Below are 15,127 nucleotides of genomic sequence, written 5' to 3'. Positions count from 1 at the left end.
CGATGTCAGACCTGTTGATTATGTTTCTCATCACCCTGTATTATATGACAAAGGACAAAGGACATGGAGACCCCCTGTGTGTGTTTTTACATTCCAACTCTATTTCTGTCTCGTTTAATGAAGAGTAATCTGCACAGACAGCTGTTTAAATCATACAAATATCTAAATATCCTGCTGTATATGTGTTTTGAACTTATTTACCATATCCACATTGATTGATCAAGGCGCCTGTTTCACTACAGGCGGATTCTCCTCACTCACTACAGTGGGCGGGGGAATAAAATCAATGAATCAATAAATACAAACACTCTCGAGGTCTTCCCGTGGAGCCGACATGAAAACTATTTTGGTTGAGTAAATTTCTGCTGTCAGTCAGCCTGGTGAAGGCAGTTTGTCTGTCCAGTAATTCGTATAGCTGCCGGTATGAATAGTTTTGATGTGAAATATTCGCAGGCAAGTTTTTGTGTGGTTTATTCATCACATCCCTGGTGTATAAAGGCCTTTACACAGAACTACTCTCATGAGACTGACCATTTCTAAACAAACTACGGTTGTCTTTGGGGCGAAGAAACATGTCACCCAGTGCACCTGTGTGGCTCATGGACATGTTTTAATAGTTTTTGAACAACAACGGAGGTCTACAGCACAGAGGAATAAGATATATCAGAATTTGGATACACACACAATACATGAGATTTGTTGACAATAAGAAAAATATAGTAAATTTCAGCCTTATTATATATTATGCAGGCTGCTGATTTAAAGTACTGGCACTTTTTTTTTTTTTTTTACAATTCAAGCACCTTGTTATGCTTTTTTGTTTTGAAATATATGATGATAAAATGTATTTGAAACCTACTTGAGCCTCAGAAGAATCATCTGTAAGCTGGTCCCACCTCTGAAGCCAGACACTGTTGAAAGTCCTCCATACAGCAGCCTGTTATCACTCCGAGCTTCATAATAATGTGAATTCACTCAAGTCGCTGTCTCTCCTCTGTCTACCAGCTAATGAGACCTGTTGATTCAGATACGACCCTTCAGAGCGACAACAAACACACAAAGCGGGAAAAGAACAGACACAAAGCTTTGTTTGTTCTGCAGAGGGTCCATGCTAATCAACCACTTGTACCTTTTTCAAAGACAAAAGTCTGATATTAGCATTCCTGTTATGAGATATGAGTTGGTTTGTTTTTGTCTTTTCGTTCTCGTCCCTGCGTCTATTATGTCCGAGCACCACAAGTGGATATGATGAGAGACTCCTCGTGTGTAAAGACGTTTTGTCTGGCGTTTGGCGTCCTGTGTGGAGTGCTTTCTTTCTTCGACATATAAAAGGAGAGGAGGTTTTGGCTCTAATCCACCCACAGATATCCAACCATTCTCTCTTCACGCTTATCCTGTGCATGGTCACAGGGGGCTGAAACCTATCCCTGCATGCACTGGGTGAGAGGAAGGTTACACTCCAGACAGGCAGGCAGTCAATCACACAACATACGAAACAGACAGATGAAGTCATGTCAGTTTGAACTCAACTAAACAAAGACAACTGTGGTTTCCCGCGAATCTTAAACATGATTGTTAACTTTACAGATTAATAACCAATCTCCTTACCACTAATGTCTCCTGTCAGCTACTGGCATCCATTTTTTTTTTTATCTCCGCCTGATGTCCCTTTTCTCTTTACACTTGCACTCACTCAGAACATTTTTATCTACTTATGCAACGTCGCGTCCTATCTGGGACTCATGTTTGCCTGTTCTCTGACTCCTGAGAAGGATCCTTGTTTTTAATGTTCCACTGACATATCCTCTCCTGATCACGTCTCTTTGTTTCTTTTTTCCTAGCTGCCAGTTCAGCTGTCTGGTCCAGGAATGGCGGACAGGGAGCGTCATCGCCAAACTACGAAGCTCCGCTGCACTCACTGGTATGCACACCCAGACACACACCACCACATTGTGTACATGTCTGAAATATATATGGGAGGGTTTTTAAAGGGTGACTTCACCCAATAAGGGTTTTGCTGAGGTTTGGACACCGTTGAGATTAAAGCATTTAAATGTATTTAAACACAACTTATCTAATGTCACTGACTTAGATAGGAAAGGATATAGCAGGTTTCTCATCTCTTTCTTTCTGCGTCTTTACATTCTGCAGCAGAGTCGTATCGAGGACCGTCTGGAGCGTTTGGACGATGCCATACACGTACTGCGGAGCCACGCAGTGGGACCTTCGACGGGCATGAGCAGCGGGCACAGCGACATGCACAGCCTCATCGGGGCCGCACATACGCACAACGGCGCCATGGGCGCTCTGAGCAGCGGGTACGGGACGGGACTGCTGTCAGCCAACAGACACCCCCTCATGGTAGGACCTGAGAGCACGTTTTTATACCGTGGTGATGAGTGCAAGAGTGATGTCATAGGTAGGAGGAGAGAAGAGGAGAGAAGAGGAGAGGAGAGGAGAGAGGAGAGAAGAGGAGAGGTGCTAGAATTGAAAACATGAAGTAAGACAGTCGTAATGTTTTCCATATTTAAGACTTGTGTCTTGTTTTTGTCAGCTTGAAACAATAAACATTAAGAACCAAACAGCTGTGTGACATAAGGAGGGTGAGTGAGAAAGAGAGAGAGAAAGAAAGAAAGTATTATAAAACGCAGTCAGTATAAACACATTCAGATGCCCGAACATGTTCATTCAGACCTACTTTGTTTATTTGTGTTGTACATTTGTGCATATTCACATGTAGACACACACATACACACACCAGATGTTCACGCAAACACACACACACACAAGACACAACCTCAACACCTCTCTGTAGAAAACCGTAGCCTCGTCGTCGTCGTGTGACATCAGCCATCAGGCTTTTTTTTCGCCGTTCCCTTTCTGTAGATGTGTCAGTAATTGTAATAATGACATCGTACTCGACCGTTAATAGCTAAGATTAGTCAACATGGCAACATCAATAAAAAGATGTCAAGAAGCAGGTTGGAAACAAACCTCCAGGTCAGACAAACGGAGATAAAACTAAGGTGGACAGTAAAATTAGCAGTCAAACTGTTGGCTTTAAACATCCATCAGCGTTTACAGACCAACTTTCTGCTACATTTCAGTTGAGCTCACTCAGATTCAGTCGGGAGCTCGTGTTTCTTGACATGTCAGACTTTTCAGTGATGTCACCGTTTTCCCAGATCTCAGCTATTAGTGCGGCGAGTGTAGCGTTATCACTGACAGGAGTGATGTGCGGTGGGCCGTTCTGTCCTGCAGTTTTTTATACTGTGTGGCTGTATTGAACGCTGCAGGCTCCAGGAGGCACTAGCAGCACTTTACACTCTCCTCGCTACAGTAGTTCAGGAGCTTTGTGACTCTCCCTCTGCTCTTTGTTAAAGTATTTACTTTGAAGTGTTGTTTTCTAAATGGAGACCACCTGTGGTAGAGGGGTGTGTGTGTGTGTGTGTGTGTGTGTGCGTGCGTGTGCATGCATGTGTGTGTGTGTGTGTGTGTGTGTGTGCTGGCTGGCTCCCACAGAGATTATCCTCTTCTCACGCATATCTGTCCAGCTGTCTCTCTCTCTCTCTCTCTCTCTCTCTCTCTCCCTCTTTCTCTCTCTCTCTCTCCTGGACCTCAGTACTGCATCATTGTCTAGGATAAACACACACATTTTCCACTCGCATTTGTTTACCTCTCAGCTCACATGCAGGTTCTTTGTTGTCCTCATTGCTTCTTCCTACTTAAAACTACACTGATCAATATATTTTAACAATGAATCAATTGACGGTGAAACATGCAAAGTGTCACTCAAAGTTATGATCTCAAAGAGAATTATCACAAACTCTGTAGCTCCAAAGAGCCTTTTTAGCCTTTTTTAGCTCATAGTTTTGTTTTTTATGGCACATGTACTGTATGGTTGAGTCTCACAGCTCTCACCTACCTTGTTCGTCTGCCTAGCAACAAAGAAGGAAGTTAGCGACTAGCTTGTGAAGAAGTAATGAAAGTCAAGAAAGAAGAATTTGGTGTGATTAAGTAATTTGAAGGTTAACTTGAGATGTTTAAAGACATTTGAAATTTTCGGGAAGACATTTCTGGAGGAAACACACAGGCTTGGTTTTGTGATTCAAATGGTAAAATGTAATTAGAACAAGATTAATTATTTATTTAACTAACAGAATTGGTTCATTCATGAGACGTATCTGCTTTTAACGACGTATACAAAGGAAGGAAAGAAAAGACAAGTTTGTTATTCTGATTTACAAAGTCATTTGAACGTCACACTAAAAGAAACTAATAATGAAACTAAATAACTTCACTAAATAATTAGACTATTAAGAAAGCATTTCAAATTAATGAAAGATTTCACTTGTGGGAGTGGAGAGAAGAAAACAGTGTGTCAGGATTCATTGATGTAACGTTAGCGGTAAAGAAAATAAGAGAAAGAGAAATATTTGCAAACTTTTCAGCTTCATTTGGATGTTGTTCTAAGCACTTTGCTGCTCTTTGGCTGTCAACAGACACAAATTTGGCATTCAGCTTCGTGAAGTGAAGTGAAGGTTTAGCCCAAGAAAACATTCAAAGTTTTGTTAAGAAAAATGTTTTTAGAAACTACTTTTTAGTTTAATCTTGAAATGATTCCAAATATACTGTACGTCTGCATTTTTTTTTTTTTTTTTTTTACTTACGTAACCACTGGAAAAAGAGAATAAAGTGAAGTGAAGGACGTGTGCTTAAAAACACTTTTTATTTATGGGCTCCACACACACACAGAAGTTCATAAATCGCTCCTTGTGTTGTTGTCATTAGGACCCTGCCGTATGTGTGTGTGTGTGTGCGCGTGTGTGTGTGAGTGTGTGTTTATTCAGGCACTGACTTTTTGGCTAATAGAAAAGCAGGCTCATTAAGACTAAAAACACAGCAGCTGTATAACCACACACACACATCGTGGAGGGGTGCATGTGATGGTTAACATCACATTGTAGGGACCCAAACCTGACAGCCCACTGACACTGTAGGGACACACTGCTGTAGAGCAGTGAAATCAGAGGAGCTGCTGTTACCAGATGTACTTCCCAAAGTTTGCTTTTAATGATCTCCTCAATATTCCCAAACATAGAAACACCCGAGCTTCCCTGATAATATAATGATACTATAGGTTTATATGTCATGGCCATCAGCTTTTATTTTGATATGGTTGGATGGTACAAGTACAGTGATACCCAGTTTCCACAGGTGAAAAAGAGAAGAAGCCAGTTAGACACTTTCAATACTAATGCTGATACAAAACCAGAGATTTAGTAAAAACACCAAAACTATACTTTTTTCTCAACCCTGTTGCCAGACAAGAGTGTCCATATTGGAGGATTCTGCAAAACTCTAGATTACACTCAGTGGCAATGTTTTGGTTTTGGTTCTGGTTTTTTGTACATCCAATGGAAATATTTGAAAAATGTTTGCTTTCTACTATATGCACAAGCTTGTAGTAATGGCAAATAAACTATGGTTTAGGTTGATCTTGATCATAGTTACTGTTCAATATGAAAAAGGCAAAACCTTGATTTATATCAGTAAACGTCTGGTCAAAGAATAAGTAAACAACATCAGGAAGTTGCACAGACATATTGTTGACATATTTTCAATTAGTTCCAAAAAGTATTGATGATTGATTCTCAGCTCTCTGTACTATTTAATAGGCCTTTTTTATACCTCAGGAACTTAACAACCCATAACTTAAGATGTGGCCTTTGTCACAGGTTGTGCTTTGGTTTCCACTGTGCTCCGCCTTTTGGGCAAGTTCCCAAACCTACATTTCAGCTCTACTCAAGAGATGGTACTAAAGTAGAGCTGCAATGAGTTAATTGAGTAGTTGCCAACTATTAGATTAACTACAAAATTACTTACAATTACAATTACTTTACTTTTTTTTAAATTACTTTACAATAGTATGTGATTGTGTTAGGAGTCATTTTATAAACCAAACGATGAATCAAGACAATAATCCAAAGATTAATGGATAATGAAAATAATTGTTAGTTGCAGCCCTACATTAAATCCAGTTCTAGCTTCTCTTGGGGAAAAGAAATGCAGCAGCTCATTTTGCATCATGTTAAACACAGACTTGTGTTTAGATAAGTGCTACAAAAAAAAAAGTGTGTTTCACATTTTCATGCAATTACATGTAAACATGAAAAAAATGTTAATTAGTGCCACTTTTTCTATTGTTATGTGGCCTTCAATTGAACCACAATCAAACGATGACATTTGTTCTGCTATCTGAAGCGGTGTCGTCTTCTCACTGACGTATAACCTTAACTTTCCAGTTTGTAAAACACAGTGGAAAAGCAAACCAGGACCCAGAACCAGATCCTTATGGGTACTTACAAGTTCAGGTTATGGGAAGCTCCACATTAGGGGTCGTTAAGTTCCAGCAGTGGAAATAGCAGTGTGTGTGTGTGTGTGTATGTGTGTGTGTATGTATGTTCTTTGTGCTTCTCTTACACACACACACACACACACAGAACAGAGTAAACAGGAAATCTGAACCAAAAGAAAAGGAAGAGACTCAATAGAAACACTGAAAAAAGAAACAAGTGGAAAACAGAAATAATACAGTGAGAGGAAGTAAAATGAAGCCATTGTGTTTGTGCTGAGGCTTTTTCTCTATTTCTCATGCACATTCATTCTCTCTCTCCTTCTACTTTCCCGTGTCGCTCTCCCTTACTCTCGTCTCTCTCCTTGTCTTTCTCTCTCTCTTCTTTTTTTTCTTCTCTTTATTTTCTCACCTCTGCTTTCTCTTCTGTCTTTTCCATCGACTTCCTGGCAGATGTGACTATTCTCTCCTGCTTTTAAGCTCTGTGTCTCACACACACACACACACACACACACACACACACACACGTTTTCTCTATTATTGACACACATTTTATTACATATTTACTTTATTACATATTTTCTGTCACTTTTGTTTTCATCTTCCTGTCTAGATGTACTTATTTCACCCCCTCCCTCTCTCAGTCACACACACACAGCTGTATGTAGTTTAGCAGTGTTAGGTAGAGACGCCTGCAGGCTGAGGTCATAACTTTGGGAAAACAGGTGGTAGACTGATGTGGGAGAGAAAAAGAGAGAGAGAGAGAGAGACTTATGCATAGACGTGAACGCACCATACACACACACTCGAACCCATAAACACATTAATGCAGAATTAGATACACACATATGTTCCAGCTTTTCTCATTTTTGTCATAGATTTTTATTTTCAGTCATTAAACGCAATACTTGTTCCCAAAAAATTCAAACCGAAATAGAAAAGCACTAAAATATTCCTCAAAACAAAGAAGAGAAAAAAAAAAAAATCCTCTCAGAATGAATGAACATTCCCACATGTACTTCTTAAATGAGATTAAAAGACGACATGAACGTAGAGATTTTCCACCAACGTGCTTGGATCGGACGACACAATATGTCTTTTGAGAAGGTCGCTGTGTCAGATTAGGTGATCGTAGAGTCATATGACATTTAAGTGAATGCGGTCTGATTTCAAATTAAAAAGTTGAAGAAGAAGAAAACACATGGCTTCTCCAGACTCCCTGAAGGGTTTTTTTTATGTATTTTTTTTTATGCTTCCACGCCAGCGATAGGAACGTCTTGACTAGGGAGGTTTGCTCACCACAGTAGCTGAGAAAATGATCGTGCGATGATTGGGTGAAGAGCCAGAGCTGAACTATTCACTGTAATTATACACGCCAATGTAGTAATAACTTCCTTTTCGCCACTAAATACACTTAATACCTTTTATTACATTCCTTTAAAGTCTTCATTACAAATATCATGAGTCTGGACAGACGTGTAAACTACAACTTGACTGGTTGGCGGAGGCGTACAAACACAAGGTGGTGTTTAGTTTGTTCTTGCTGTCTGCTTCTGGTGATGTGTTTAAGTCACAAGAAACATCACGTTTTTCTGAATTATTTTACCTCATCACTGCTCAGTTTGGGAGGGTGAGTCTGAAATGAGGGGAAAGGTAAGAAGAGAGAGAAATGTTTGTCTCTCTCTCTCTGCTAAGCAGAGTTGAGTGAAATGGATCGTAATCTGCATCACTTTGCTGTAAAACACACTAATGCCTTTTAATACTCTGCCTCTCATCTCTTCTCTCACTCGCTAAATTCACTTCTATAAGCTGATGGAAATCTACTGTCGGCCATTTAACTTCAGTCAAACATTCATAAAAATACATTTTCTTTCATGGCGTCTTTATAAAACTGTCCTCATATTATGTGGCCAAATGTATATGGACACCCCTGTCCAAAACATTCGTCTTGGTCTGGATCTTTTGTTATTGGCTAGGCTGTAGTTCCAATGAAGGGAAAATCTCAATGCTACAGCATACAATAATGTTTTAAACAATTGTGTGCTTCCAACAAATCCCTGTAGCCATGTTACAAAATCTTGTTGAAAGTCTTCCCAGAAGAGGCTGCTGGAGGCTGTAATAGCAAAAGATTAATTTCTGTAGTTTTGGAATGTTCACTTATCACATGTGACTGTAATGTACAGGTGTCCATATACTTCTGGCCGCCACGTAGCATAATAATTGGTGGAAAGCGGTGGGAAACAAACAGCGTTTAATTTATTGAATTCATTGGTTATACAGCATGCAGAGTGGTAGGCTCAGTCAATTTATTCACGTTTGTGTTCTAATTAGATTTCTCTGTTAATTTATTCAGTGATGTAATGCTAAACAAAAAGATGTGTCAACTCTGACCTTCAGATGGTGATCATCTCAAAGCAAACAACCGCAAATACCATGAAAAATGAACAGAGCTTTAAGAAAACCATTCTGGGTTTTAATCTTTAAAAATCTTCAGGATGTTACTATTCATTTAATAATCGTGGGCTGCTGTGTTTCTCCTCAACACATATGTTTCTGTATGTTAATGTACAGCACTATCATATGATAATATTGTGGTTCCCTTCACTCTTTGCATTCAAAAGCTGTGTGATATGAATTTTCATGAGGAAAAAGGATTGTGGTCATTGGACATTTGTGTGCAGCCTTGTGTTCATGAAGATAATTAGATAAATAAACTTTAACAACCGTGATAATTGGTTAATACAACATGGTTTCAAGTCACAGGTGGAGCAAAAAATATACAAAAATCTTGACCAGTAAGTATAGAAGACCAACTGTGACAAAACGTAAATAAATCAATACACCTTACACTATAAAGAAGTGTTATTAAAGTATAAATATACTTAAAGTGAAAAGAAAAAACTAATACATGTAACTTTAAAAAATAATTCAAGAATAGAAAATATAACATATTTATAGAATGAAATTTACTGTACATTATTTTTGTTTGTTCATTATCTTTGTCAAACTACTATTTTTCAAGATCCTGAATGAAGCTTGACACTCCAATATTAAAGAATATTTATCTGTACAAAATTTGAAATGTGAACCTTTTACATACATTGACCTTGTTTAGGTAATGAATTTCAGAACAATGGGGGTAAAAAAACAGAAAATGTATGTATATAAAATGTCCTTTTACTAAAACATTAATCATACATTTAAACGTGAAAATGTGAATTTCAAACATAGAGGTATTAATTATTTTTTAAGCTTTTCACATCTGCACACACATTTTTAAATATCAAACATATGTATTTATAGATCAAAGTGCATTCAAACTTTAAAACTTACAATTTTTTTTTATAATATTTCAAATTATTCATATGTAACTAAGCAAAAAGGCAGCATGACAAAAGAATAAATTCTCATTTCCTTTTTTATTCAGTAATAACAGATCATCCAGATGGACTTGGCTCAGAAAATTCACTTCATAACAACATTTTTCCAAACGACATATTTCCCATTGCCTCCTTCTTTCCCTACCTTCCATTTTCCTCTGTTTCTTTTTTTTTTTTTTTTTTTCATTTTTTCACTGACATTTTATGCAACAGAGTCTGTCGTCCTTCACTCTGTTCATTACACAGAAAATAAACAAATACATACATATCACACCACTGGAAAATGTTGCTGTACTTTTCCTCCCAAGGAAGTCCCCAACCTCAACAGTGAGCTCTATGTGTGTGTGTGTGTGTGTGTGTGTGCGCGTATATGAGTGTGTGTTGACGTCGCTACAGCAGGTGCTTTCTGTCAAGTGTTCAGTTTGCACAGAGGAGAGGCTGTGCAGTTTGGGAAATGTTCCACTGTGTGTGTGTGTGTGCATGAATGAGTGTGTGTTAGACCAGTGTTTACTCCGCTTTATTTACAGTTTAGATATCCAATGTACAGTTTATCACATCTACAGAAATGCATCGCATGAACCAAAAAAAACTTGGAAGTTGTCTTGTAATTATGACTTGTTAGCGGTTTAGCATATCTTCATGAAGATCTCACACAAGACATGCATAATGTATAAATATGAGATCCATAATTATAATTAAATCTTGTAATTCTCATAGTTGTGAGAAAATATCCCCTCTTTTCTATTTTGCAGTGATTCCAATCCGCTTCTGTCTTTGTTTTAGTTTTCTTTGATACATTCTTTGTGCACACTGAAGAGAAAATGAGCAGCAACTTATTGTCTTGTTAATATAATAAAAATGATTACCAACTGTTCCTCTGACTGGGAAGAAGAACTGTAACATTCATAAAATCTGCTGTGTTAAATATTCTAAAAAGGAAAACAAACATCCAGAATAAGACCTCAACAACAACTACTGGACTGATTTTTCATTTAATCCATTGTGAGTATTCATGCTCTTCAGCGTTGGGATTACTAATCATTTTGCTGACTTTCCCTCTATCACCACGCTTAAACCAAAACGTTCCACAAGCACACAAGAAATATCTAAACCTAACGTCCTGTTTTTGATTAAAGTTCCCGATCACGTTCCTGCTCCCCTGAGGATGAACCCTTTAGATGTTCCTGACCCTCTGACCTGTCTTCTCACACCACCCTCAGGACAAACTTTACATTAAAAGCTTCTGACTTCTTCCTGTAGCAAGTATGATAGTGCTATACTGCTGTCTGGAGTATATAAAATTCAGCTGTGTGGTGTCTTTGTGTCTGGTAAGATTTCAAACTGCACCTCCTGCTTCATGTTACATCTCCTCATCTCATCTCCCCCTGCTCTCAATGTCTTTTTGCAGAGGTGTGTTTTTTTTTTTGGAGGGGGGGGGGGGGGCGGCTGCGACGATAATTGAAAACGACAAATGGAAATTGCAGAAATCCGACTAATACAGGGTGAAATATTACAATTTACAATTTGAGTTAGCAAATTGACAGTTTATTTTTCTCCTCTCAGACGTGTTACTGCAGCAGCAGAGACAGACTTGTCCCCACTGTTTACAACTGCATGACAAATCTGTGTGTGTGTGTGTGCGTCTGTGTGTGTTAGAGAGAGAGAGGAACTGAAAAGCCGTGTGTGTGTGTGTCATCTCTTGACCCAGAATTTGGTGTCTTTCTCTTCTTCTTCTTCCTGTGTAATCAGCTCCTTCACTCTCTCTCTCTCACACACACACTTCCCACTGATCAACAACATTGTAGATGATAGTTACTCAGCACCTCCTCCTCTGTCTCCTGCTCTGGCTCTTTTTAAACTTCAATTTGCTTTTTTTTTATTTGCTTTACCACAAATAAATCTCTGCATTTTCCAAATAGTCCATCTGTATTTACAGTGATTTCTTTTACAGAGGTGTGAAACTCTTCACAGTCAGTATATTCAATCTTTACATTATCGTGGTGCATTCAGAAAGCGCCGACATCCAAAATGTATGTATCGGTTGCTGAAAAATGTTCATGATCTGTATCTGGACTGTATGTTGACAGACATAAAGTAGCTCACAGAATGTTGTGAAAAGAATCATGTGAATTTAGTCATTCAGCAACCAGCTGTCAGATTTTGGACGGTCCCTGAAAGCACCAACAAAGAGAGTTTTCATAACAATTTTTATTTTGTTATGTAGTTGTGACTGATAATTCAGTTAAGAGTGGTGACTGTTTTATAAAACTCTCCCTGTTGGTACATTCAAGGACACTCTGACATCTGAGTTTTCAGAATTGGCTGCTGAACAGCAACTTTTTTTTTTTTTAAAGAAAAAAAAAAAATCTCTTTATCCTTCTCTCAGCGTGTATGTGTGTCTCTTGTTTGTTATCTGGGTTTGATTCAGCTCAGATGAATGCGATGCCCTCCAGCAGCTGAATCTCAGATTTGAAACGTCAGAGTGTCCTTGAATTCAACCGAACAAAAATTTGAACAAACCAAAATAAGTGCCAAGATTCTTACAAAAAATAATCTTCACTCAAGGTCCGCTTACTAGTTTTTCAGCTGAGCTTCATAGCCTTCCTCAGAGGATGGAGTTTTACACACTGAGTAAAGTAAAGATTTATCAGACTACTGTTTCCGAGATCAAGAATGAAGTCTATCCGCCGTCCAATCAGATGTTTTGAACCTGATGGACGGTGGGTGAGCAGGCGTGGCTGTGATTCTTGGCAACTATACAAGCTTCCCGTGCAGCAGATCAGTTTACGTGTAATTTATTTATATTTTTCTCCTCCGTCTGTCTCTTCGTCTTCCCTCCTCATTGAACTAAATTAAGGAAGAGAGAAGGGAGGCTCGTTAAAATATAAAAGCCTTCCATTAAAAATGTACGCCGCCCTCTCTCTCTCTCTCTCTCTCTCTCTCTCTCTCTCTCTCTCTCTCCTCTCTGCTGCCATTTTACATTTGGGAATCCAGGCGGTGATGAAAGGCAGAAAACGGAAGGAAAACACAGAAAGAAAGACGAGGGGCAAATAATAAATAAGGGAGCAGACAGACAGAAGTTTGGACGGATAGATGGAGGACACTCAGTTTGAAAGACACACACACACACACACACGCACAGATACACACATGCACGCTGACAAGCCGGTCGACATTTTGTGATATTTGCATGGAGCGAGAAGGGAGTTTGGCATGTGGTGTGGTGGGCAAGACCTCTCTGTCAGCCAGCTGGATTAACAGACAGACAGAAGGATTTGATTTTCAAACCACTTTATTTACACTGTGGTTATCATGCAATACATCAGAAAAAGTCAAAACAGATAATAGGCAATACTACAATTTAAAAATATCTGTATGTTACACTATAGTAACCATCTTTTGAGTTTAAGAACAGAGTAGATTTTATTAGAATAACATCACTGTTGGATAAAATGATTTAAATTGTTCATAGTTCTGTACATTTTAAAAACAAACAGACTGAACTGATGAGCATCGCTGTTCTCCATCTCATTCTCCCTGCTGTAATAAACCACAAGTTTCCAGTTTTACTGCATTGATTTGGATTCAAAAATGAACATAGTTTAAATTAAAAATTTAAAAAAACGTTTCTCCTTCACCTCTCCATTCTTTTACACTCAGTGGCTGGAGTCCCAACCCAGTAAATCAGGCAACTGCCCCAAGGCCCAACATCCCCAGGGGCTCTAAAAGTCCTGCATTCACTGCTTGTCAGTTGGTTTTAGTAATCCGATTAATTGCAAATTTGCACCACTTCCGTATCTGCTGAGACAAATTCTGCACTACTAGCTGATCTTGTTGCCTTGTCGAGAGGCCTTTTGTCAACTTCTAATTTGAATATCTGTAGTATTTTAGTCTGGACTGTTCTGGTGCATATTCCAATAAAATTACCTTTAACTGTCACAGAGAAAACCTGGGGTCAGGTAATTGGAAAAGCAACAGAGCCAATCAGAGCTTTGTAGGCGGGGTTAAGAATGACGGTGTCATTTTTCTGTGAAAAAGCAAAAATGGAGACAAGTGTAGATGAGAGTGTTGCAGTTGGAGCACGGACAGAGAAATTACTGTTCTTAAATTGACCAATTTATTTGATGAATGTGACAAACAAGTTAATGCTCCTAGCAACCACTACCACAGCTCCTGTGTCAACTAAAAATGGCTTCGACTGAACAGATGCAGCAAACGCTACTGATTGGTCAAGGCAAAGCAAACCCCCCCCCCCGCCATTAAAATGAAATTGGCAAACGATGAACACAGTGTCAGACTGAATAATGAAACAAAATGGCAATTCAGTCTGATTATGAGGCTATTAAAGACCCTCCACACTGCCACCCCCCCCCCCCCCCCACCCCCACCCCCGCCATTTAGCTGTTCCAAACTTGAACACATTTCTATACTACCTCACCACTCACAACATCTAACATGATTCATATCCAACTGTCCTGCTGATATGTTCAAGTACAACAAAGCTCGGGAAAAGGAGGGTGAGAGAGAGACTATTCTGAACCACAGGATGCCACAAGGAAGCTGGCATCACACACACACATGCGCGCGCACAGACACACACACACACACACACACATATAAAGGGAGCCCATCTCGTACCAAAACAGTGAGTCCCTGCTGGAAGCTGCTTGGTGCTCTGGGAATTAGAAATCCCACAATTAAACATATGGGCATTAAGATAATTGTCAGTTGTTGTGCTGTCGTGTGTGCGTGTGCTTGCGCATGTGTGTGTGTGTGTGACAGACAGATGGATAGGATTCAGCCAATCACACACACACACACACACACACACACCCATACAGTATTTCCCTGAAAACACACATGAAAAAAAAAGAAGACACACTCAAGTTAAAAAAAAAAGTAAATATACATGTCAGACATGCAGATATGAACCCACAGACACACACTGATACACACACACTCTTACAAACACACTGATACACACACACTCTTACAAACACACTGATACACACACACTCTTACAAACACACTGATACACACACACTCTTACAAACACACTGATACGCACAGACACAGGCAGTCTGAGAGAGCAGAGCACAATTTTCCTACCTGAGCTGTACTGTACAGGGGGAAAAAAGATGGAGAAAAAAACTTCGGAAGGAATGGGGTGTGTGTGCGTGTGCCTGTGTGTGTGAGAGAGAGAGAGAGAGAGAGAGAGAGAAAGAGAGAGGGCAATCTCCATTGTGTTAGAAAGGTAGAGGATGCCCTCAACAGGCCAAAGACAGTACTACATCTGGAGAAAGAAAGAAAGAAAGAAAGAAAGAAAGAGGCAGTGAAAAAGATGAATCATTTCATATTTGTAGACAATCCTGCTGTGTAATATTGATTCTTC

The 15,127-nt window shown here is 39.2% G+C and overlaps 1 protein-coding gene across 9 annotated transcripts in view; it reads left to right on the top strand.

The window, feature by feature from the left end:
• Nucleotides 1-15,127, top strand: part of LOC137170309 (transcription factor 4-like) — a 238,616-nt gene that overhangs the window by 203,189 nt on the left and 20,300 nt on the right. For all 9 annotated transcript variants that reach the window (XM_067573569.1, XM_067573567.1, XM_067573570.1 and 6 more), the window contains 2 exons: nucleotides 1,842-1,921; nucleotides 2,152-2,361. In XM_067573569.1, coding sequence (XP_067429670.1) covers nucleotides 1,842-1,921; nucleotides 2,152-2,361 — 290 coding nt within the window. The remainder of the gene's footprint in view (nucleotides 1-1,841; nucleotides 1,922-2,151; nucleotides 2,362-15,127) is intronic.

Source organism: Thunnus thynnus, chromosome 19 (genome assembly GCF_963924715.1).
Source record: "Thunnus thynnus chromosome 19, fThuThy2.1, whole genome shotgun sequence".
Lineage (NCBI taxonomy): Eukaryota > Metazoa > Chordata > Actinopteri > Scombriformes > Scombridae > Thunnus > Thunnus thynnus.
This window is presented reverse-complemented; position numbering and strand designations above follow the sequence as displayed.